Raw genomic sequence first — 21,780 nt, forward strand, 5'->3', positions numbered from 1 at the left:
AAAATTCAATAGAYTATATCCAAGTAATTACAGCAAGTCAGTCAGACTTGCAAAATGAATAAATCTAACCACTATATTCACAAGAAGCAACCAGTTACCCATGGGTATGACCCTTTCTTGTAGATAAGGGATTTTTTAGTTAGCCGTTTCTTTTGCCTGGCATTCTTCAGTGTGGCAGTCCATCAGATTCATACAGTTTCCTTCTTTCCACAGGTACTTGAGAGGCAGGGGTGAATTAGGCTTTCATATGTCATAAGGTTTACTGGTAAACCCATGGCTGGGAGAAAATCCTGGCAAAACACCTAATGTTACTTAATATTAATTTCAAGTGTTAGCTACTGTATTTGATGGCTGTCACAGGCTCTCTGTTTTGTCACTCTCCTTAATCTCTAGTTTTTCAGGTAATTGAGACTGTGCTGTTTCCAGCCAGTGGTTGGACAACTATTTAGCAAGGTCTGGTATTCTGCAGTGTTATTCAGCTSCTGAATTTGCCTTTGGGAGATTGGGCATTCTTACTGGCTCATGCTCTTGGTCTTTCTGCTTTTCTTGAGCTCCCCGCTTCAGCATTCTGCTGCAAGTGACTTGAATATATGAGACTTACTAAACAAATGTCTTGTATACTGCTTGCAGTTTGAATTGGTGGCCGTATCACATCAAGCTATAAGCAAGAGATCTGTGCTCAATCTGCATCTTCCTTGAAATGTTAGATTTCCACTGTGTTTTGCTACCAAATGAAAAAGATATTTACAGTGTAAAGCAAAACTTCAAAATTTTGAATCTTTCTGTTTTATGTATATGCTGCATCTCATAAGTTAAATGCCTAAATTCAAGTCAGTTTTAAATATTCTAGCCTGCATGGAAAAGGAGATCTGACTTGGCTTCTGTGTTAGRAGCAGTTGAGACATAATAAACATTTATTTAGAGCTGAAGTTTTAGYTGCTCTTTGGTGGTATCTCTGGAAGAACTTGACCTCTTAAGGGACTTGCCCAAGTACACTAACATAAGCTAAAGGGTAGTTTTGTGATCCTTGTTGGGAAGTGCTACTTTTTGCCTCCCTACAAAAGCATATAGAAAGGTTCTTTGGTTGCACTTGAAATCAGTGGTCGGTGCCCAAGGAGAGTTTAAGCACAAAGATCCATGCTTTCTGTGAGCTCACAGTAGGCATTATAACAGAGAGGCAGTTTTTMTAAAAAGCTCAGATGTATCTTGCAGCAGACTTGTGTAAAGATTTTTTTGCCYGTGCTTCAGTTTTATTCCTGAATATAGGGCCTCAAATGGAACAGTTTGGAAACATTTTTGGCTCAGACTATGGAAAGTGGGTTTCCAGGCCAAGTGGTTAATGATTGCACCAAAGTTATTCAAAGTAAGCCTTCATTTGCAGAACTATTAGCCAACACAGTGACTGAAATGGCATATAGGAATATCCTGCTGTTGCAGTAAAACAGAAGGTTGTCTGACTTGTGAAATGCCTAACTTTCTGCAAGCTTTCAAATTCATGAGTTTCTCAGAAGAAAGCTGTTAAATGGTTCTCAGCAATAGATGTGTTGGAATGAGAAACTGCATCTCCAGTAGCTTTTTGTACAAGACTGAAAACTCTGTAACTCTTAATTAGGTTACTTTTTTGAGAGTGGGAGACAAGATGAAAGTGGTTTGTTTTTTTTCTCTCCCCCTTGCCCCAGTGTTGCTTGAGGGAAATTTGAGCTGACGGGCCTTAGAAATTGTCAGAGCCCAGGCAGTAAAGGTCTTTTTAACTGTTAAACTTGTTCAGAGGGAATACAGTTTCAGAAGCACCSTAGGAAAAAAAATTCAGAAGCAGGACTGAGAGGAAACTGCTGGTTTCTGAAGATGAGACCTGAAGCTGTGAAGTCAATATGCCGCCTGTGTGCTGGCATAAACGTAATTCTTGGAAGAAGACAAATAAGATTAGCATTTAAGACCCCTAAAGTAATTCAGTAGTCCCCTAAGGGAGATTTTCTCCTGTTGTAAAAGGTAATGAATGTGGTGTTCTCAAAAGATGGACAATCTAACATGAATCCTGAAACTTTGTTTTTAAGAATTCRTATTTTTCACAATCTGTCTCCTGCTTATGTGTTTGGTTTGTTTTCTTGTATGTGTATTAGACCTGCCCTTTTTATTCTTTCTCATTTATTTCATAAATGGGCTTTCCTGCTTCTCTAGATAATGAAAAAACAAAGAAAAGCTTCTTAGCAGAAGGTCTCATCCCCCTTCTCTCACAAGCTGTTTTGTTCAAAGCATGACTGACGTGCTTTCTCTATGTTTAAAAAGACCCCAGAAAGAATACAAGTCTTATAAACAAGGGCAAAAGCTTAGACTTGCTTGTATTATACAACTTAATATCTGATGGAAATTGTACATACARCTTTTACAGAGATGTTTTGGGTTTGTTATTCCATCAGTTTTATGYTTTTGGGTATTTATTCCATCAGTTCTAGATCTAAAACAATATGTTTACACCAGAGACTGTGGGAGTATGATACATAATAATTCCAAGTCTGCTAATCTTGAAATGTGAAATCACTGATGATTACACATGTAAATTTACAGGCTGTACAGCTTATACTGTACAAAAAGAAAGTCTGCTTAAGTTATATAAAGAAAAGCCCGTAACTCCAAATCAGGTTCTTAGTTCTAAAATTAGAGTGGGTTTCTGTCAAAGTGGTATCCATTTTCAGCAGTGATTGGTCTAGTTTTGCTATTACAGTAGACTCAGGCACTTTGAAAGTCTTAGACATTGCATGTTAATTTTCGAGTGAAACAACTTTTAAAGTTTTCTGCTCAGCGCTTGATTGAAAATACATGCATGCAGAGAGGCTTAGTTCCAGCAGCACTTCTAGGCCGGTTAGCGTATGAGCACTCCTAAGTACACTCTTCCCATTTTTCTATATCCCAAACAGTAAGAGCATCCCTTTTATGCTAACGTGCTTGCAAAGCCAGATTCTCATAAATCTGCTGAAGTGTGCTGAATAAAACTTCAGCAGTCTGAGAAGGACTTTGGCATTATAGAAACGCATATTTCTTTGAAACTCCAAATGAATGAGGCATGAAGGTGCTTCTCCTTAACATACTAGTGTTTCCTAGTGTTCTCCTTCCTTGCTAGTGTTTTGCTCACATTCCCTTGAATGTTGGTGAGGGAATTAAAACTTGAAATTGCTCTTTTGAAAGTATATTCCAATATAAGTGAAAGTTTATATTTTATGTAAGCACAAGTATCTTAAATTTTCTTAGTCTTGCTATAGCTTTGGGAATAGTACAGCTTGGCATAGACTCAAGAAGGTAATGCAGGCATAACCTTGAGCCAGTGAAAGACTGGGTTTGTTGTTGCCAATTTTATTGTTTTGGCACAGTAAGAGCATAGTTACAGATGCCAAGATTTAGGGTTTGTTTTTAAAAAATAACAGGAAAAAAGTGACTTGMCACTGCTGACAGTTTTCAGAAATGAAGGCCCTAGTGATCGATGAAAAACTGGTGTTAGACTTTGCCTTTTCTCAACTTTGTGTTGGTATGACTGTTGCTACTTTCACTGCTTCTTTTTTGTTGTTGCATGAATCATGTACCTTTYGTTTAGCGAAGAAAACCAGGGAGATGGTGGCACATTGCTCTGAGGACTGATTATCCATAKATATATCTTATTTCCTAGCTACTTCTGCACACATTCTAAAACCACTAGGTGATGGTAAAAGCACCGGTTTCAAGCCATGGTGGGATTTTGTGCATATTCAGGAAAGTGATGAGTTATCACAAGAACTTGGGCCAATGTAAAATGTAGTAACTTCGTAGTACCTGAAATAATATTACGGATGTACTGTGACAGGAACTTGGTCTCCTATTATAAAAGATAATATAGTTTTCAGAGTAAAAGGAAATTATTTGGAAGCAGAATCAGGGTACAGAAACGTTTATGGTAAAGTCCTTTTGATAGCTCTTCATGCCAACTATTCTGTTTTTGGTCTAAATACCAAAATACACTTTCTGAGCAGTACATGAAATTGTATTGATGTGATTTGTACGTATTATTAGCTCTAAAAATCAGTAGAGTATTTAATCTTCTTTTGAAGGAGAAATTTGTGCAGAGATTTTTCCATATTTTTAGTGGAACCCATGAAAATTACTGTTCTGCCACTGCTGCTTGTGTAAATTTTGTTAATCATAGGCTTGTGTTTGGGTGATTTTATTTTATATAATGCAGTAATAAATATATCAAAATAAAAATTTGCATTTTACCAGGGGAACATGAATGTGGCAGCTCTGTTCAAAGAAATCTTACCGTCCAGGAGGCAGCTGCATATTTAAAAGTAAGCAAATGAGGTATTTTTCATTGGTTGTATAGAAGGTTTGTATAAGTTACAATTTGTAAGGCCTGGTTTCATATCTAATGTATTAACTAAAATTTGACTTAGTATTGAATGTTATTTGGAAATGTTTGGAATTGATGGCTTTCACACATGCTACATATGATTTTTATTAGGGCATGTAGTGAGGATTTGGGGAGAGGAAGGGTGAAAGAAACTGACTTATATCCAATGAGAGTGTAGTTAATAGTGCTTGAATGACATGCAGGGCTTTTTTCTCTTTTGTTAAAACATCAGGACATGACTTGAATTGWTGGAAATAGTTGGCCAACATGAAAATAATAAATGTATAAAACTCAAGTATCTAGAAGCTTCTCCAGAAATCACTGTTGGTTTTTGAGACTTAGTAGAAAAGGATCCTGTTTTCCTTTCTTTGTGAAGCAAGGTTGATGTGTGGATCTGTGCCGGGGGCTTGACAGGCAGCAGCAGTTTGGAGAGGCCATTCATTAATGCTTTAAATAGAAATGGTCAAAAAAAGGCCTTTTTGTTAATTTGATTGCTGTGCAGTATTATGAAATCCCACTCTCTGTCATTCCCCTGCCTCACTCCCCAAATAAAAGATGACTCCTTCCTTGTCTTGACAGCTGTAGGGTTTATTTTAGCCCACGTTGGTGTACCCTTCAGTGGAAAACTACTTGAAGCTTTTAAGAGGCAGAGAGTATAAGGTTTCTTTGATTGGATGGGGAGGAGTTAAATTGATGTGTTGAATATACAAAGGTATAGAAATTTTACATTTTGCAAACCTTCACTTAGTAGACTTTTTAGTTGCTTTGCATAATTTCTGTSTTCAGTGATAAAATTTTCAGTACTTTAATCTCTAAGGTGAAATAAAACCATTACTGTCCTTTCTCAAGTACTTAGGCATGAATTCTAGGCCAGTTACATTAYGTGAGGTTCAAAGGAAAGATGAAAAATAAATCTTTTTGGGGACTGTAATTTCAAATAGAATGGTAACTTCATTTTCACTTTGCTCTTTCTGCAAAAGAACCTGCAAGGTGAGCAGTATCAGTTAAAACTCTTTTTACTCAAAYGTTTGAGCATGGAACTGCCTTCATAGGAGGCATTTCCAGCAGTTTGGATCTAGTTGGGGTTCTACTCTCGGAGTAGATTTCCAGTGATCGCCGCCTAGTGGCTGAATAATTTTTGCTTGCTCCAGGTTAGACTTGTGAATAAAACAATGAATGTGGCTTGGCTTTTCAAACAGTCTTTAGTTTGAGGAATGCTGGTGARTCTGAGAACTGCTCATAGCATGAATAGATTTACTTTAGGCAGTGAACACCTACTCAAAATCTGAAGAATCAGGAATGAATCAACATAGTTTTGACTACTAATCTGTGCAGTATCTGAATTTTATTTTGACACGATAACTTCCTGGTTATTTATGAAATTGCTCTTTGATATTGTATTTTGACAGAATTTAGATCCAGAATATGAAAGTGTACTTAACACATCATTACAATGGATCTTGAATAGTGGGGAAGATGTTGGCATAAAGTAAGTGGTGTTTATTTCTTAACTTAATTTCTTCTAAGAGAATGTAGTCTTTTTCATAAGTACTGTATATTTTTTGAATAGGTGTCTCAGCAGTGACCCTAATGAGATGGATGTCACTAAYGTGGCAGATGTGAGGTATCTGGAATCCACTAGTCCAAAGATGTCTTTCAGGTGTCGTTTTCGCCGTGCRTTTGTTAATGTAACTCACAGATTATCAATATTGCTTTGGGGTAAGTTAATAAAACAGTCAACCTTTTTTTGTTGTAACTCGTATTTATCTAAGTGCATGGGGAAAAGCGGTTTAAAGAGAGTTTTTATTCAACCATAGAACTTGGAGTTTCTATTGGTATTTTATTAAATTGTGGTTTGATTTGCATTTCTCTTGCACTACTGTGTTTCCACACAGGTTGTTATCATCTGCTTCTGTAGTCAGCTGAACATACTCATTCTTGGGGAGATCTGTCTTTTTCCCTGCCAGAGCAATATCTTGTGGGTTTTAAAAGTTCCATGTTGAACTGATTAGAAAAAGCAAAATGTTTTGTAAAAAGAGATGATAGCYTTGATTTTGAGGATATTTCACTGTTGTTCCAGGAATTTTAAAAAGTAACTGCAGAAAATATGATCTTCCTAGTTTTAGGAAAAGCTGGATGTCCAACACAGTTATTACCAAGATTTTTTCTCTCTAAGACTGTGTTGTAAAAAAGGTATCTAATCCTTCAGTAAGACTAATTAATTTAGTCTTTGGTAGTTCTCTAGTTAAGTTTCTGATTCCTCCCAAGTTTATTTAATTCTGAACCATACTGAAAACTATGCAGCGTAAAAATAGGGTACAGCTGAATACAGACACTTCTTGCCTTTCCATGTGGCTGGATAGAAATACTGGAAATGGAGAGTTCATCTCATACCTGTGGGCTATTTAATGCATCATTTATCCCAGTATCTTAACAATCTCATGCTTTTGAGGGAAGACTCGAGACCACCTTCACTACCCTTTTGATCAACCAAAAGGATCAAAGGCAAACTGTCCCAGATTGCTGTCTGTCTGGTAACAGCCAATATGAGGACTGAGTTGGGATGTGGAGATGAAAATCTCTATCTAAGTCAACCACTGCTCTCAGTCATGCTGGGCAAATTGCTTTGTGTCTCACCTGTAGTTAACATTAATATGGGRCACCTTTTAAAAAATTAACTACTGCATAAATGGTAGATGTGTTGTCACTAACTTACATTCATTTTGATGTCCATCAGTCTCTTTGATATATCCGCTAACATTGCCTTTCAGTCAATGATACAAGCTATGTAACTATAATTTGTGTGTATGTAGGTTTGGGTTTGATTTTTTTATATTGTTAATTGATCACAGCATGGCTTTCAGCCACACAAAAGAAGGAATAAGATYTTTATTTTTAACTTACGCTGCTGTTCTTCCTAACCAGATTGTCCTTGGGAATAATATTGAAAGTAATAGAAAAAGAGTATGGAGTACTCTGTTGCAATAAGTACAAATCTGTAGCTGAACTGAAGCAGTCCACGTTAATTTTTTTGACCGGTATATCTAAAGCATGTGACTTGCCTATCAACTAGAGAATATTGTGCATTTTAAAATCTTGATCTGTTCTGAATTGTCACTTTATGCAACTTTTAATATGACTTCTAATTTTCCCCATATAATTACTCTACTGTTCCTCTGCAGAAGTGGGTAAAAATTTCAAACCATAGTCCTGGGATACTAAGCTGTTCTTAAAACAGGGAAATGTTTTTCTGAAAGTAACTGCTTTTTAAAGTGGAAGAGTTTGTGTTTCCGTGTAAGAGTATAAAATATGGGTAGCAAGTACACTGTATTTCTCCAGCTGTGGAATGCACCGTGCTTGTTAGGTAACTCAACCAACTTATGAAGTGTGTGCTGTAAACTTTGTTAAATATCCAATGCTCTAATGCTGTTTAAAGAATATTGTACATCTTAATACAGGTATAGCAATGGTTTGGGGAGTCTTACACTACATGAAATACCGTTGGGCAAAAGAGGAAGAAGAAACAAAGCAGATGTATGATATGGTGGTGAAAATCATAGGTATGGCTTCTTGAGTTGCGTCTAGATGTATCTGTATCAGCTTTGTATAAGTTTTCAAAGTATTGGCATTAATTCAGTTACATTTCTGCCTGTTTACTAGTCAATTATCATGATGCAGAAGTTCTTGGTCCAATGTGTGATTCATGTATTTTGTTTCCCTTTTGTTTTTTTGGTTTTTTTTTTAAAGCCCATCCTTTAAATTTAATTAAAGCTTTTGACATGAAGGTTGTAATTTGTGAATTACATCAACACGGCTATAAAGTTGCCATTGTCTTGATAGTATTTTGAGCTACTATTGAGTACAAATAAAAATGCAATATTTTGTTTACTGGATGTATGGTGACATGCTGCTTTCTGTTTCTGTTTATTCAGCTAATTTCAGTTGAAATACCCACTCCAAAAAAGTGTGGTAGCTTTCAATACCACCCCTAATGGTTTTTCATAGAAAAAGCAGTTTTTAAATTAGTAACTTTGAGCAGAAATTACAGTGCTAATATAGTATGCATGATTCTCCTAATTRAGCTGTGAAATCCCCGCTTTCTGCTTGAAGCCACAATGTTTCCAGTAGGTTGTGCTTGTAGTTTTTAAGCTCTTATTTAAGTTGTTCTATTACTTTCGTTTATGGCAGTCACCATACATACAGAGATGGTAGAGAAATCATAACTCTTCTATTTTAACCATGTTCCTACCTTTTTTGTCTGAAAGTCAAGTTTTGTTGAGGTGGAAGGAAAGCACTTTATTTTCAAATATGGCCACCTTTGCTAACACTTGAAAGTACCAATCAAGAGTAACTGTAAGAATTCTCTTCCTTTATTTCAAAGTTATTTGGGATATGTGGAATGCACTGTGTTTGGTTAATTTGCCTTAAGCATGGTTTGGAGTAAAAATATTTCAAAATGCCGAAACCCCTGAACTATTGAAATAGGGAGGGGTGTTCAGAGTAGTTGTTAATTGCCAGAATTGATACTTGTTAAAATGTTTGCATGAACTACATAGTAACCAGTTTGGTTTTTTTCCTATGGTGTCCTCAGATGTTCTAAGAAGTCACAGCGAGGCATGTTCAGAAAATAAAGAATTGCAGCCTTACATGCCAATTTTACATGTGCGTGATTCTCTAATACCACCTCAGGACAGGTACGTTCTCACTAGAAGTACTGAAAGGAGGGAAAACCAGTAAAAATAAATTGGTCAGTTAACTTAATTTCTGTAGCTTGCACAGTGTAATATTTTGGAGATTTCCTATTGGCAAAGGTAGGATGAAAAGCACTGTATTTCTCTTATGTGCTGGATGTCAACTATGAAGTTTGTTTTAATGCTAACTTTAATTCAATTTTTAAGGAGGAAGATGAATAAAGTCTGGAATAGAGCAGTTGACTTTCTTGCAGCAAATGAATCTAGAGTTCGCACAGAGACACGAAGAGTAGGTGGTGCTGAGTTCATGGTTTGGAAGTGGATGCAACCTTCTGCAGCATGTGACAAAATTTTAGTAATACCATCGAAAGTGTGGCAAGGCCAAGGTATTGAAGTTATATTTTGCAACTGTAATTGCCTTAATTTCTGCATCTAACTTATAAATGGTACTCTGTTGCTTTAACATGAAAGGCTTCTTTTCTTTCATGCATTTAAGGATTGTTATGAACTGTTGGTGCTATTTCTCTATTATCTTGTTTTATGGACTTACTTTTTTTTGTGCCATGTGTCTGCCCTGTTTTCAAGGGAAATGAGCTTTTCTGTTATAGCTGCTGCAGAAGTATACAGAGGGTATTTAGCCAAAGTGAGTTACTTCTTCCTTTTCACGAATTAAAAAAAAAATTCTTTAGTTGGTCAAATTTTGACATGCCTTACACTTACTGGAAGTAATGTAATTGGTTGTATCTGACAGCARGTAAATTGGATCTTGCAGACTTGAGTTTCCTACTGTTATCTGTCAGATGCCTAAAGACAAAGTTAGGAGGAAGAGATGTTTATTTTGAAAGGGAAGCTGCTGGGACAAAAGACTCCTCAATTAGGAGAAAGAGCATCTAACACTACCAGATTTCCAAATGCACAAACTCTGTCATAAATGTTTTTCTACACTGCATTTGTTTTTCAAACTCCGTGGTGTAAAGAATTTGTTTTAATAGAGAAGGCAGTCGTCATGCATGGATTTTGCAGTGGTCTGTCACTTTTCAGCTTTGTCGTGAAACAGAGTGGCAAGAATCTAGTGGGTTTGCAGTTGAACGTCTGCAGTGGTCAAATTTTCCAAACTAATTTTCTTTCTACCCTTCTTCATGTTAAGCTTCATGTTTTGGTTTGCTCTTTTTTTTGGTCAATGAAAAATTAACACTATAAGACTTGAATTCTGGCTTGCAATTAAAAAACAAGGGGCATTTCTATCTCTGCCTGAGTTGGAAAGTAAATAATGTTATTATMTATTTCTCAAACTTATATTACTTATATTACTAATGTTTTAGCATTACATTTCTCATTTTATATAATTCATTGCAAATGAGGGCTGCTTTTTTAAGAGTACCTTATGAATACTTCTGCAGACTTGAGATTCTGTGGTCAGTGTTTCGCAGTAGTAGTAATGTGGCATTCTGCTGTGGCATCTGTATTGCTTGATTTCAGTTTCTCAAAGTTTTCATTAGTAAGATGTGTATATGGACTTCATTTGCAAAAGTTGCAGAACCTTTTCTTTCCAGGACATTGTATATTAGAGATGTGCAAGTGCTTTGGTTGCAATACAGAAATGGTGGGTTTTGTTAACAGCTGTTTCTGTTCCATCTCTGTAGTACTGCCATGATTGAATTTCAAACACTTAAATTGAACACAGATTTTGCAAGCTGTGTATATATTATAAATCTGACTATGTAGTGTATTGTTCAATACAGGCTGTGAAACATGCTCTAGTTCTAATTTACTACTCATTTGCTGTCAGTTTTTCTTGTCCTGTTTGATTGCAGTATAAATCACTCTGTGACATTGTGTCTGGTATTAGAAATCAGACTGGATTCTCCTTACCTGGTAGACTCCTTAGTGTGTCATAGCTCAGTTGATGCTTTGCTACATGGAATATACATTCAAGACTCTAAACAGAGCAGTTGTCTCCAAAACTTTCTAGAAAGACAGCCACTGTTATGTACCATCCCAGTTTGAGCATCTGATACCTACTGCAGCATATTGCAAATGTGGACAGAGTAATTTAATCTCTCAGCTGTGACTTTTATCTGTATGTTACGCAGAGTGTGTACTTATGGATGTATTTATTTTAAAAGAAAAAGGTAGGTAAGTTGTAGGATGAATTAATACGTTGTTTTGAAAACAATGTACAGGAGAACAGTCAACTGAGAAACAATCTTGATTATGTTGAGTAATTTAGTTAAATCAGTGGAGAGAACCTCACATTTCTAGTGCATTCAGTTTGCTTTTGAAAGAACAGATACAATTGTCCTGTCACACCTTTGATAACTGGAGCTCTGAAGAAAACTACATAGACAGGGCTGCAGTATAGCTAAGCTAACAGCAGAAGCTAAAGTTCCTTGACAGCTCTGGAGATGAGATAAAGAGGTTCTCTGAAGTACCTCATCTAGGGTGATATTTCATCCTGCAGCATGGAAGATAACCTGTTACCTTTTGTGAACGACACTCCTCCTCTCCAGCTTGTGAGAACATAATCCTTTCTCTAAACAAAAACAATCAAACAAAAAAAAACCCCCAAACCACAGTTCTACTCACAACTATTGCAGGAAAACTCTGGATTTCATGCTGCTTGTAAAATTCTGTGTCCATCCTATGCTCGTCTTCTATAGCTGAATTAACTATATTAAACCTCACTTCAACCATACTCTTCTCTTTGGTAGGATTTTAATTTCAGCATCTTTCATGTGTATTAAAGAATCTCATGTTCTGTGAAAGGGCATAATTTTCAACATTTTCAGGTAATAATTTGCTCTTTTTTTCTTGCCTCTGATAAGAAGGGTTGGTATTTAATAAATTACAGTGATCAGTGGCTTAACATTGTAAAATTTGTTCTTAAGCAACATGGTTACCTGTATTTGATGCAAGTCTTCAGCCTTATCAGATTCATCAAAATCACATCTAAAGATCCATTGGGCTGTCTTGTAACCCATAGTGCTAGGTGTAATCCAGGAATTCCTTTAGCAATAACATATTAGTAATTCAAGGGGCACAGAAAGTRATACTGCCATCTCTTCAATGTTCATGTCGAAGCCAGTGCAAGGGACACTTCTTCCATCATAGACATATTGCAGCCACAGTGATAAGGGGTTGACAAAAGCATGTGCTTTTAGCTGCTGCTGCTCTTTGAATCTGGAATGACACAGTGATACTCAATTTAAGGTAGTGAAACAAAGTACATTATGAATGAAATAGAAAATAGTTTCCTTTTTTTGAAAGTGCTCAGTAATCCCCAAGGGGAATTTAGGAAAGTCCTGAATTTTTTCCTGCCAGTGACTTTCTGCACAAAGTTGTACATCTGCTTTTCTATTTCATCTCTATTTTTTTGTCTTCATTTTGTAAGTATTACTCTTGAGATCTGTGTAGAAAAAGGTGTGAGATGTTTAGTTAATCAGTGTGTTGCTTAGACTGTTGTCCTGCAAGAATATCTGCTTATGCCCTTATTGAGAATATTTTGTATGCTCCACAGTGATGTAAGTTTTAGAATAATCTGAACAGTTTTGTCAGTGAAACTTTCTCTTTTGAGGAAGGGGGAGAATTAATTGTTGCAGATGTGTAATGAAGTTCAAGAGACATCACTTAGCTATGCTATTTTGAGTTCTGTGTAGGTACATCTTTAACTTGACTGTGCCTTCTCTGAGCTCCTCTTTTGGTGCACTTTCTGGTATACATATTAAGGCTTATTACTGCTCTAGCATTAGTTTCACACCTCACTGATTTTCATGGTAGTTTTTTTCCCTTATACATGAAATGTTCCATCTAAGTTGCAAAAATTACTTTGAATTTACCATGACTTCGTGAAGGTTTTTAATAAAAAAGAGATTTATCTTTGTTTTCTTATGCTGTACTGCTCTGGGCACACTTGCTCTGCCAACTAGTATGTTACATTAAGTTGGTAGCAGTTTATCTTGTGCTGGTGGTATCCTCTGGCTGAAGTTATCTCAGTAAGCACCTGAGCCCTTCCAGTCAAAAGGACATAAAAAAATATTCGAAACTGGAACAGGCAAAACTTGGTTTATACAGGTAGCTACAGTAAAGTGTAGATTCCTCATTTAGTTGCTTTTGGATCACTCAGTGGTGTAGCTGCTGCTGTAAATATCAGTATGGAATTTATTTTTTTTTTTAGTTCATAAACAGCTTGCAGAAATCTTGATTCTCAGGATCTAGGGTCTCTGCAAATAACCTCACCATTCTTTATCCTTGGAATAAAACCATGTGCTGAATAAACCTAGTTTTAAACAATCAGCACATAATTTCCTCAACCCCACACCTTTTCATGTCTAGGCCACCCCAGGTCACCTTCTCCAGTATGGTGTGGTGCCCCAGTGTACAATATGCTGGTGACATTTCACCCCACCCTTGATGTGCTGGAGCCAACCTACATGAATAAGGTAAGTCCATATATTTTTCAATGTTGCTTAGTTCTGTAAAGTTTTTATGGTATACCCTGTGTATAATTTTTAATAAGGGGCAAAAAACTTTACAAAACCATGTGCTATTGAAAAAGGACTTGTCCTTAAATTATAGGTAGCTCAGAGATAGATGCAGTGTCACCAGCATATTTAGAAATCTATTCCCAAGAAAAACCCCAGACAGCTGTTACGGGTGTTGGTGACTTGCATTCTGTGTGCATGTGTATTCTAATAAGAACATTTTTAGTTATTTGGGGAACTTGCAGTAGGTTTGATATTAGAATTGAAAGCCACCTTTTCTAATTTCCAGTTGGTAATTGTGGGGTTCTTTGTCTTGGAAATTTACATAAGAAATTAGTTTTCTATGCTGTATCTCCAGGCAGTGAATTTTCTTTTGGTTAGTGCTTGTCTTTCACAAGCAATGTCTTCCACATGACTGAATTTTGTCTGTGTGACATGGTTTTTGTTCTGGTGACATACAGAAGAGCAGCAGTGTTCTTTGGCTGTACTTGGAAGCTTTTAAAAGGTTAGCAGTAAGAAGCATAGACATCTGCCCAAAACAGACTTCTAACGGTTGGAATGTAACATCTTGAATCTGTCAAATTMTTCTGAAGTAGGGATTTGAAACAAGAAGCATTAGCAGCAGTTTGGAACATCATTATATCTTACTGAGATTTTTAATCTTATATTTAAACTCTTGAATCTACTTATCTCAATCTTCAAAGTAAAACTTCCTTCAAGCCTTGAAAGCTGTTTTACAGGGTTAACCCCTTTCATTTCTATTGCTCCTTTGTTGCCCTCCTTAAGGCACAGAGCTGCCTTATCTGAATCTGAAGGGTTCCTTGATTCATTTTCTTATGGTACAGTCTTCTGTTGTGACTCCCACAAATAGAATTTGTGAACTTTAGAGAAGTAATATTTACTTTGGAATTTCAGTGTGTATTTCATGGCACTGTTCAGCTTTGAGTTACTCTGTTATTTTTAATTTTCATTTTTCTTCTTATGCCTGTTTTATCTTTGTATGTTTCGTTTCAGATTTTTAGAAGCTTCTGGTCATGTGTGATCATTTAGGGCTACAAAAGCCCTGTCATTGTAGTGTTCTTGACATGTTATTGCACTGCAGGTGCAATGCAACATCCATCTAAATGTSTCCCTATTTGTTAGCCAGATGGGCAGCAAATTGCCCCAAAAGTGGAAGAAATTAAAATTCATCTGGCAGTAAAACTGCTTGGTTAACTTGCAGCTCCCAAAATTTACTCCAGTTGTTAAGTATATCTGGCTTTTCATGGACACATAATGCAAATCCTTTCTTTTCAAGCTCATGGTATTTTCAAAAATATCCTGAATTCCTTCTGTGTGGCCTGGATATAAGAGAGTGCCTTAAATGTAGAAGYTGTAAGTATAAAAAAATCAGCTAATTATGGTCTGTTTTCTTCAGTGTGGTAGAAGATTCTGAAACTTAATTTGCTTGAATTCTTTCATATATCGAGGAAACTTTCCTCTGAGTAAAACTAGAAAGGTATTAATGTAATAAAGTTGACACTTCTTAACTCAATGGCATTATGCCTGTCAAGAATTAGTATTGAATTTATTTTTCTTTTTAGCATTTCATCTAGATAGAAGAAATTCACCACCGAACAGCTTGACACCATGTCTAAAGATTCGCAATATGTTTGATCCAGTTATGTAAGTAAAACCAGTCATCTATCTGTATTTCTGTATTCTTTTGGGATAGTCCATGTCTTTCCTCTAGGAGGGGTTTGGAAGAATTGAAGAAACATGAACATCTTAAAAGAAACAAACTGGTTGTAAATAAAAAATGTTTCTCTTAACATCTATGAGAATATACAAAAAACCCTGAAGTGTCTGTCTTCTGTCCTTCATTGTATTGTGCTGTGTCTTTGGCTCACTTCTTGAGGGATGTGGCGTATAGTCAAAATATTTGGAGCAATGACTAGTCTTTCYCCATTAATTAAGTTTGTGAATGTTCACTTATATCAGCTGAAAGGGGAGACTCATGTGGTCTGACAACAGATTGTAAGTTTTTGAAGTACTGTTAAGTATTCTGGAGTATTTGGACTGTTACAGAGCTTGCACAGTTTGCATTTAAAAGGCTGAATTTAAATAACTTAGTACTTTATGGCACAGTGACTGCTTGATTTTGGAGCAAATGGATTTTTGTAGTGGGAACAAATTAGTGCTGAGTACTGCCTTCTAATGCTTACATGTGATTCTAAAGTATGTACAGTGTACAAATAAGTAACAAGCCTTGTTTTGTGTGCCAATAGTTAAGGAAAAATAATTAATTTTTTTGGTAGTCTTTTAAATCTTCATCCACTCCACTATTCCATTATATCCGCTTCGGCTGTGGACTAGATCATGGTAGGAGATTGGAGCTAACACATAGGTTATGCCAGCTAATCTTTGGAGTCTCTTTTGTCTATTGTAAAGAGATAYAGGGACTCCAGGAACTTCTCTGGAGTAATTTCTTCCTCGATTATACAAGTGAAAAATGAAGATGCTATACTGTCTTACAGGGTAAATGTGAAATGCTAATTGGGACTGAAGAATATGAGAGGTTGAGAGGAAAATAAAAGCTTTTGATCAGAACAGGGAATAACAGGAAATGGGGAAGGCCATCAGAGTATGGAYACAAGTGATTGCAAAGTTTGGATGTGTTTCTTCAGCCTTTTTTCTAGTCACATTTAATTACTTCAGTTCCTTGCCTTATTAACTGAAAAGCTGTTAGCTAATTTAGCTGAGGACAGCGCTACTCCTAGCATAAAGAAGTGGTTTAAAAACTTTTTCTCAGTGGCTTTAAGACTTCATGACTGGTCAAAGACACCAGCTTCTGTGGCTTCTGTGATAATTTTGAGGTTGCAGTAGGGTGAGCAAGACTGAAATTTTAGGAATTCTTGAAGCAAATTGATCCTCCTGAAGGAGAATTAAGCAAAACATGAGAATTGCACAGAATTTTAAGTGGTAGTAACATCCTTATTGTCCTTGTTCAAAGAAGACTTTGTGAGCTATATTGGTTAGTCTGAGTGGTACTGAAATAACGTCCATTCCAGGAGCTTCACTGTAATATTTACTGGTATGTTGTATTGGCTACTCTCCTGTTTCAGAATGTTAGCTGTTCAAAATGTCTGCTGTTAATGGAATTGCTGAGACATTATTTTTCTCAGAACAATCTCCCTTTTTAGTCTGTATCTTCTGTAAGCTTTAGTGTTTTTCAGTACTGACCCAGTCCATGCCCAACAGGTGTTTTAAAAAAAACTCCCCATTTATAGACTAGGCATTGTTGTGTTTTGACACTTCTCTTTAGTGTCTATATCCAGTCATCTGTTTTGAACATTGCAGCTTCTAATACTTTGGCTTCGTGTAGACCTTTTCTTATGGAAGTTGACCTAGCTCCATTACTGGACTGCTGGATTACATTCCAAGTGGGATACTTCACCCAATTCCATATTGCACTCGTTAGCCCATTCCTCTTTTATGACCCGTCTTTCAGAGGACTGCTGCTTAAGGAAATAGTTCTTATCACATCCTTGGCGTTATCTTAAAGACAACACAAACATAAAGAAACAAAAATCCAAAACCCCCAGTTCAATACAAACKATATCATTCAGCTGTTTGTGTCATTCATTAGAGGAAGGAGTCTTATGTTCTTGTCCCAGATCGGAAAGAGATAAATACTTCCACTAACAACCTAAACACAGAGTGTACCAGTGTCTGTGATTAGATTGGCAAGTATTGTTTTGGTGTTTGCTGTGGGTGYAGGGTATGTTTAACAAAACTAGTTTTAGCTGCTCTTTAAGTGACTGTACACTGGCAGTAATTACTAAGTTCTTTTCAGCGATACACCAGTAGCTGTTAGAAGCAGCCCCATGACAGAGGTTTTTTTTTCCTTGACTTGAGAATCATCTGGGGAAAATACCAGTTAATTTGTTTTTATTAATGTTAGTGCAGTAAATAATCATCTTTCTACTGACAAAACTCAGAACATGTATCAAGGGAACAACTTGTTCAGCTTGTTCACTTGTACCTTGTGAACCCCCATATCACAGCAGCAGACTTTATTGTGTGTTCTAGACATGTACTATGCAAGGCAGAAACGTATTTTTTAAAGTATCAGTCTAAGCATCACTTGGGTAAGCCCTTTTTAGGACAACCCCCCCCCCCCCCCCCCCAAGTAGAGGTTATTCTTGTTGATTTCTAGGGTTGGATTTTCTAAAGTGGGCTGCAGGAGTCAATTTACTATGTATTCAGTAGGAAAAGTACTAAATCTGTCCCAGAGGCATTTACCAGAAAATTATGTCTAGTTACAGCTAAACCAGACTCAGTGGAGAAGTTATGAGATTGTTGTGAATGTTTAAAAAATTATGTATTCCAATAAATCTTTCATTGTGTTCCTAGGGAAATAGGTGATCACTGGCATCTAGCAATTCAAGAAGCAATCTTGGAGAAATGTAGTGATAATGATGGAATTGTTCATATTGCCGTAGACAAAAATTCCCGTGAGGTGGGTGTCTTTTCAGTAAYGTCTTAATATTTTGTTCATCCTTTTGGCTGGACTTGTAAAAAACCCAAACCCCTYTCTCTCTTACACAGGGCTGTGTGTATGTCAAGTGTCTCTCTCCTGAGTATGCTGGAAAGGCTTTCAAGGCATTACATGGCTCTTGGTTTGATGGTAAGGAATGGAAGTTTATAAAACATGGGTAGAAATGACAGAAGATGGGTGCAGCTGGAGTTCTTTTAAATGGTGAAATGTTTGATATCTAAAATATTGAGCAGGAACCAAAAATCTGGTAGACTCATTTTGATGTAATGATATAATTTGTTTTATATCCTGAAGAAAAATGCAATACTGAACTAGAAGGTTTCTCTTTTCCTATTTGTTTGCCTCATAGGAAAGCTGGTAACAGTAAAATACCTGCGACTAGATCGATATCATCATCGTTTTCCCCAGGCTCTCACTTGTAACACTCCACTGAAGCCATCAAACAAACACATGAACTCTATGTCACATCTGCGTCTTCGGACAGGCACAACTAATTCTCAGGGAAGTTCCTGAGAAAACTTTCTACAACTGCTAGGACTGTTATTTGCAACAGGAATTTTCCTGTTTGGCTGCCGTCTTCCTTTTTTAGTGCTTTTTGTATGTAATACTTTAATGAATAAAAGTTTGAACGTTCCAGAAATCYTGTTTCCAAAGGGACTTAGCAATGAGGCAGTAATACTGAGCTGACAAAAAAGAAAAAAATGTTGCTTCACAAAGTTTTCCGGGGCTATAGTAAACCAATACATTTAAGTTTTGCATGAGGAATACCATTATACATTTGCAGATGTGGTGACTGTATTTTTGCACCAAGAAGTGTTTTTAATAATACAAAAGCATGGAGAAAAGAAGACTTCCTGTATTTCCATAGTTTCCTGTGAAATAATCTTGTGGGTATTTTGTAACAAGCAACCTACAGTTCCTGATGGTGAATAAGTTTAAAAAAAAATCAGTCAATATTAGATTTTTGTTGCTGTATAAGAATCTTTTTCTGCAGCTGGGGTATGGGGAAAGTGAATTTGACATTAGTGGTTGCATATCAGTGTGAGGGAAGATGAGCTGAACGCGGATGTACTGGGTTTTGTATATAAATGTAAATGCTGGTGGTGGCAAAAATGGTTGTGAGGATGTCTGCATGAAAGCAGCAAATAAGCTTCCTATTTTATTCAAAACCTATTGTTTTATATGGTTTTGGCCTGTACCATGACAAGAGGCCAAATACCTAAAAGTGTTGGATACAGGTTAGATATCTTTTATAGGTTTTATATAAAATACCTGACTGATTTTGTGTGAAGGGTCTGATACCAATTGTAATGAATTCAAATTTGTGAGCAATAAAGAAGCAATTGGCAGATACTGGAAAAATATTTTGTGAAAAGCTGTATTTATTATTACAATTGTCAGGGCTGTGACAAAATACCATTGGATTAAGTGACATACCCAGTACATTATAATGTGCTTTAATGAACCATTTACCTGTTAAAATTTTAAAGGGTACATACTTCCTTGCAACAATTTTGACTCATGCAAGCCAGTGCAGCCGACATTAAATCTTGTGGTTCCAAGCTTGTCAATTTACTAATGTTTACCTAGAGGTACAAAATTGTTGCTGAGAAGCTTAGATGCAAATCTAAGATTATTGGCTTTACTAATCCCCACTCCTACAACAATTTTACCTAGTTATGCAGCTGAACATCCTGTAGGAGGTGAGACTGGAAGCACACCGGTCCCACAAATTTTACTGAAACTCACTTTACTTTGTAGATATGATGGATCTGCAGCATGATCTTGCACAAATAATGCACGTTTTTCTTACGGTTAAGTAAACATGATGCACACKATTCTGCAACAGGAAATCCTATTGTGCCTTACCTTTGTGCTTTTGTGGGCACCATGTTTATTATTGGAGAGTTTGTTAACCGAAAAATTTTAAATCCTCGGTTTTATGTCTCAGATGCTAATGAATGAGTATATATAATATATAATCAGCCATGCATAGTTCTGCTTACCAAGGACAAGTACATATTTTTGATGGGTAAGTGGATTGTGCCAGGTCTGGTAGAATTTTGATGAGTTTTACTATATACATATATGTATATGTATAATATACATGTATATGTATTATATATATGTATATAAACTAATTTTGTTGTATTTGATGTGCATCATAGTGATTTGTTAACCTGACCTTAGTGACCCCATCTTGTGACCTGTTGCAAGAGTGAATGTAAAAATAGTTGTGGCATTTTAAAAGGTCGCCTCGATGCAAATGCATCTATCTTGCTTCTAAAATATATTTCTTGTAAACATTGTACATTTTAATTGTAATATGTACTATTATGCAGCTTATTTTACCTTAAACTGTTAAGCTGACCAATATCCCTTCCTGCCAGACAGAGGGGAATGTGTATAGAACCTGAACATTTGAGAAAAATCAGATGTTTGTTGTACTTGTCACCCTATCCTGTAAAAACAAACAACCAAACCAGACTCGAATTAAAGGTTTATTAGGGGTTTTTATATGTGTCTCACCTTCTAGATATTTGGGTGTGTCTGACTCAAATACTTATTTCAGCGAGGGATGGAGGGGGATATTAATGTGTCATAGCCACCTAACTTTCAGTCGTTAGGATGTGGACAAGTGCTACCATGAGCTGACACACGCAGCTGAGCTTCACTTGACTGGCTGTCAGCTTGACTTTAGTCCCGATTTTGTACACACGGAGTGCAGAGGCATTATGTTCATTCCTACGTTGTGGACATGTCATCTTGTCTGACCTCTTAAAGGATGGCAGTGAGGAGCCTTACCCTTGTGCTTTCAGCCTCTTTTGTTATATTGTGAGATACAAAAAGTCATCAAAGGGATTTCGACAGATTACAGAAAAGATTGGCTATTTTCCCTGTCATTATCTTATACTATTTTAAAATTGTTTTAGTGATAAGTTGAAGGGTTGGGGGAGGAACAAAGAGGGGTGTGTAAGTCCATTATTTACATGATTTGCCCCGCATACGTGTACGTGTCCCCTGGAGAAGGGGAGCAGGAGCAGGGAGAAAGAACTTCGATGTCGTTCGGTTCTCTCCTTTTTGGAAGCTAGGCACGGTGGGCATTGAGCTCTGTCGCCGTTCCGCGGCCGGTGCTAAGTCATGAGTTGGCTCCGGGTGGGAGCCGCGGGCCGGAGCCGCTGCGGCAGCTGACGGGCACGGCGGGGCTGCCTCCACTCGGCCAGAGCACTCCGGCCGGGGCTCTCCTTGGAACCGCAGGAACGTCACTGTAAAAAGGCAAGGAGCCCGAGGCGCACCCTTTAACCCTTTAGGATAGAGCGCTCCGGCCGTGCTGCGGCGACGGGACGGGCCAGGCCGCCGGCCGCCTCCCCGCGTTGCCGGGTCGTGCCGGGCGTGCGGCGGGAGGCTCCCGGCTCCATGTTCATATTTGGCGTTGGCCGCCGGTGCCCAGGAATTTCCCGTCATGCTCCCCGGGCGGCGGGCCCGTCACTGCGCTCCCGCGGGGCGGGGGGGCCGGGGCCGCTCGCTCGCTCCCTCGGGCCGCTCCCATGCGCGCTGCGCCGCCGCCGCTTCTCCCCGCGCTCTGCCTGGCGCTGGCGGCCGCCGCAAGAGCCGCAGGTAGGAACCGCAGGTAGGACCTGCGCCCGGCCCCCCACCTCCACACCGGCCCCCGCTGCCGTGCCGCGGGGAGGG

General features: G+C 37.6%; 2 protein-coding genes across 2 annotated transcripts in view; both read left to right on the plus strand.

Annotated features, from left to right (window-relative positions):
- Positions 1-20,631, plus strand: part of LEMD3 (LEM domain containing 3) — a 42,828-nt gene extending 22,197 nt beyond the window's left edge. The window contains exons 4-13 of the mRNA XM_057377204.1: positions 4,246-4,313; positions 5,785-5,864; positions 5,946-6,094; positions 7,834-7,935; positions 8,967-9,069; positions 9,274-9,452; positions 15,131-15,212; positions 17,943-18,048; positions 18,138-18,216; positions 18,437-20,631. Coding sequence (XP_057233187.1) covers positions 4,246-4,313; positions 5,785-5,864; positions 5,946-6,094; positions 7,834-7,935; positions 8,967-9,069; positions 9,274-9,452; positions 15,131-15,212; positions 17,943-18,048; positions 18,138-18,216; positions 18,437-18,600 — 1,112 coding nt within the window. The 3' untranslated portion in view covers positions 18,601-20,631. The remainder of the gene's footprint in view (positions 1-4,245; positions 4,314-5,784; positions 5,865-5,945; positions 6,095-7,833; positions 7,936-8,966; positions 9,070-9,273; positions 9,453-15,130; positions 15,213-17,942; positions 18,049-18,137; positions 18,217-18,436) is intronic.
- The window catches only part of MSRB3 (methionine sulfoxide reductase B3), an 84,167-nt gene continuing 82,462 nt past the window's right edge, over positions 20,076-21,780 (plus strand). Inside the window, exons 1-2 of the mRNA XM_057378139.1 lie at positions 20,076-20,119; positions 21,399-21,718. Coding sequence (XP_057234122.1) covers positions 20,076-20,119; positions 21,399-21,718 — 364 coding nt within the window. The remainder of the gene's footprint in view (positions 20,120-21,398; positions 21,719-21,780) is intronic.

Source organism: Malurus melanocephalus, unplaced genomic scaffold (assembly GCF_030028575.1).
Source record: "Malurus melanocephalus ecotype Western Australia unplaced genomic scaffold, MMel_1.1 scaffold_10, whole genome shotgun sequence".
Taxonomy (NCBI): Eukaryota; Metazoa; Chordata; class Aves; order Passeriformes; family Maluridae; genus Malurus; species Malurus melanocephalus.